Source organism: Olea europaea, unplaced genomic scaffold (genome assembly GCF_002742605.1).
Source record: "Olea europaea var. sylvestris unplaced genomic scaffold, O_europaea_v1 scaffold16506, whole genome shotgun sequence".
Taxonomy (NCBI): domain Eukaryota; kingdom Viridiplantae; phylum Streptophyta; class Magnoliopsida; order Lamiales; family Oleaceae; genus Olea; species Olea europaea.
In genome coordinates, this window is record NW_019234165.1 from 1 (window position 1) to 2,401 (window position 2,401).

Genomic DNA, 2,401 nt, shown 5'->3' on the forward strand with positions numbered 1-2,401 from the left:
AAAAAAAAAAAAATCTAACTCATGGTCTAAAAAATCTAATATATAAGTTTTGAGGTTGCCAAAACCAATTCCGAAGTTGCTACTCTTCGACTTGGATTTTGCAAAATTCAAGACTTTATGATTGTTAATTCCTCAAATTAACAAAACTCTAAAAGTTTGCCTAAATGCGCAGTTAATACATAAATACGAAAGTAGGCGTAAACGAGAACAATAGTTCTCGTTAGCGTTTTCATGTGTCGTTTTGTGTCATGTTGCGTTTTTGTGTAATCCAGTTACCCTTCAAGAGGATTGCCTCACTGAACATGCCACTGCTTGAGCCCAGTGCCTCAGCTTTGTCTTCACGTGTTGAGGATCATCACCTGCACATTCATTGAGCCATTAAAAGTTGATGAAATGTGTTATTGAAATTGAATTCGAAGAAAAACAAGTTTTAAAAGTGCACTCCACATCCAACACAAAGTTCTTTGTGATATTCTTGGTTATTGACCAAAGTACTTGAACAAATTTGATTCCAAATTTTAAACTTTGCTGCTGCAGATTTATAATCGATCAAAAGAAAAATTAACAGCCTAAAAACTTCCTTTCCCAGAGGCTAAGCTTAACTTGCTCAATTGAACGTATAATCTATTTGAGTTCTGCCTTCAATTTCATGACTTGGACTAGAAGTTCGACTAAGCTATAGTTTCTAGACTAGTTAAGTACTGACTTATATTCTAATTGATCAATGTGAATGTGGATGTCGAGCGCCACTTCTTTGTCTTGGAGGCTCTCCAACTAGAGAGGGGTTTGCTATTGTAACCTTTTATTTAGGTGTATGTGAAAAAGAGTGACGAACTCTGATATTTTTGTCACACATAAGATGTGATTTGCGTTTTAATGAATGTTAAGTAATTTTTGCAAATTTATATTGAATTTACAAATTGAGTTACAGATATATTTTATTTTATTTTGCTACTTTTCTTTGCCGTCGTGTCCTACATTTTCGAAAATAACGTATTCATTTTGTTCCTATGAAGTTTGCCTCAAATAAATAAATAAAAAGAATAAGGCAAGAAACATTAGGCTAAAGCATTTTTTTCTCATGGAATGGTCCATTAATTAATCTAACCTGGACTGCAAATCTTCCATGAATCAGCAGAGTCGCTCCCAAAAGAAGTCGACCGGCCACCGAGAGCGGGCGCCGACTCGGTACTATTTGGACTCAGTACAGGGCTCATCGAAAACTGGCGGTTCACCGCAAAATAAAGGTCAAGGGCAGGCAATGTGTTGCACAGCTTTTGTCCTTGTTCTTCATTGAACCCAAATCCGAGCTCTATGCTTCCTTTTAGCTCGCTCAAATCCTCGTCTGTCAAATCGTCTGAGTCGTTTTTCTTCCGCTCTTGCATGAAAATCTGGCGGCGGCGCTTCTCCCATGCAATATCACGAGGTGTCTCTAACATGGAGAGCTGCTTTGATAATCTCTTCGCCTTAGGATTCTTCCAGAAGGGAGGAGCATTCTCTAACCACCGTAGCTCCTCCATTTCCGACTCGAAAGAAGAGGAAGGTGAAGAGGACGACGACGACGACATTTTTAACTTTCGATGATATGTCTCTTTAATCATCTCCTTCAACAAAAAATGGAGATGGCAGAGCGAATGGATTCACGGCTGCCGTGGCGGATCACAGTATGACACGCCTCGGCAAGCCTTGGATGGTGGTGGAGTCGCGGTGGTTACAGGAGGATTTTCTACGCTCGAATCGGAAGGGAATTTTGTTGATGTTCTCGTGCATGCAGGTGAGGGTTGGGAGGGCTTTTATGGGAGGATTTCAGGGGGAATCTGGCCATGGAATGCGGGGGTCCTCTCTCTCCATAGTCAACCGTTAATATTTAAATTGTCGTGCGGCAAAATCACAACGTTAAATTTGGCAACTGAATGGCTCGTTAGTTGTTTGTTGAACTTTTTCGCATTTTTTAAAAATTTGGCAATTTGAACTGCACAAGCTTTTCTACAAAATTTGGCCAGACAATGCACAACATATGGTGGGTGGGTAATTTTTTTGATATTATTTTATCATCCACATGGAGCCACCATGTGAGTAATCCGTAGGACTTCTGTAACCTCCTTTTTGTATAAAGAGCTTAAACCTTTTCGATTTAGACAACCTCTTAAAGTTGTTCTAAAAAGTAAGAAAAGAACTAACCATTTTGATTCAAATTCGTACATGTTCTGCGGTACTTTTAAATGTTCGTAAATTTTTACTCAACTCCTATTTGGTAGACTTTAATTTAATTTATTTTTGATACTCATTTTCAACCATACATTTATGTAATAAAATATTCTAGACGTAATTCCAAAATTTTTCTACTTTTTAATCATATATTCTCCAAAAAATACTATTCAAAACATAATTTTTTTTTCCC

The 2,401-nt window shown here is 37.8% G+C and overlaps 1 protein-coding gene across 1 annotated transcript; it reads right to left on the minus strand.

Moving 5' to 3' along the window:
* Nucleotides 1-1,821, minus strand: LOC111377413. The gene is made up of 2 exons (XM_023000509.1): nucleotides 1,109-1,821; nucleotides 1-359 (listed from the first exon to the last, which is right to left on the minus strand). The coding sequence occupies exons 1-2, from the start codon at nucleotides 1,599-1,601 to the stop codon at nucleotides 280-282; spliced, it is 573 nt and encodes a 190-aa protein (XP_022856277.1). The 5' UTR covers nucleotides 1,602-1,821; the 3' UTR covers nucleotides 1-279.
* Between the last annotated feature and the right edge of the window lie 580 nt (nucleotides 1,822-2,401).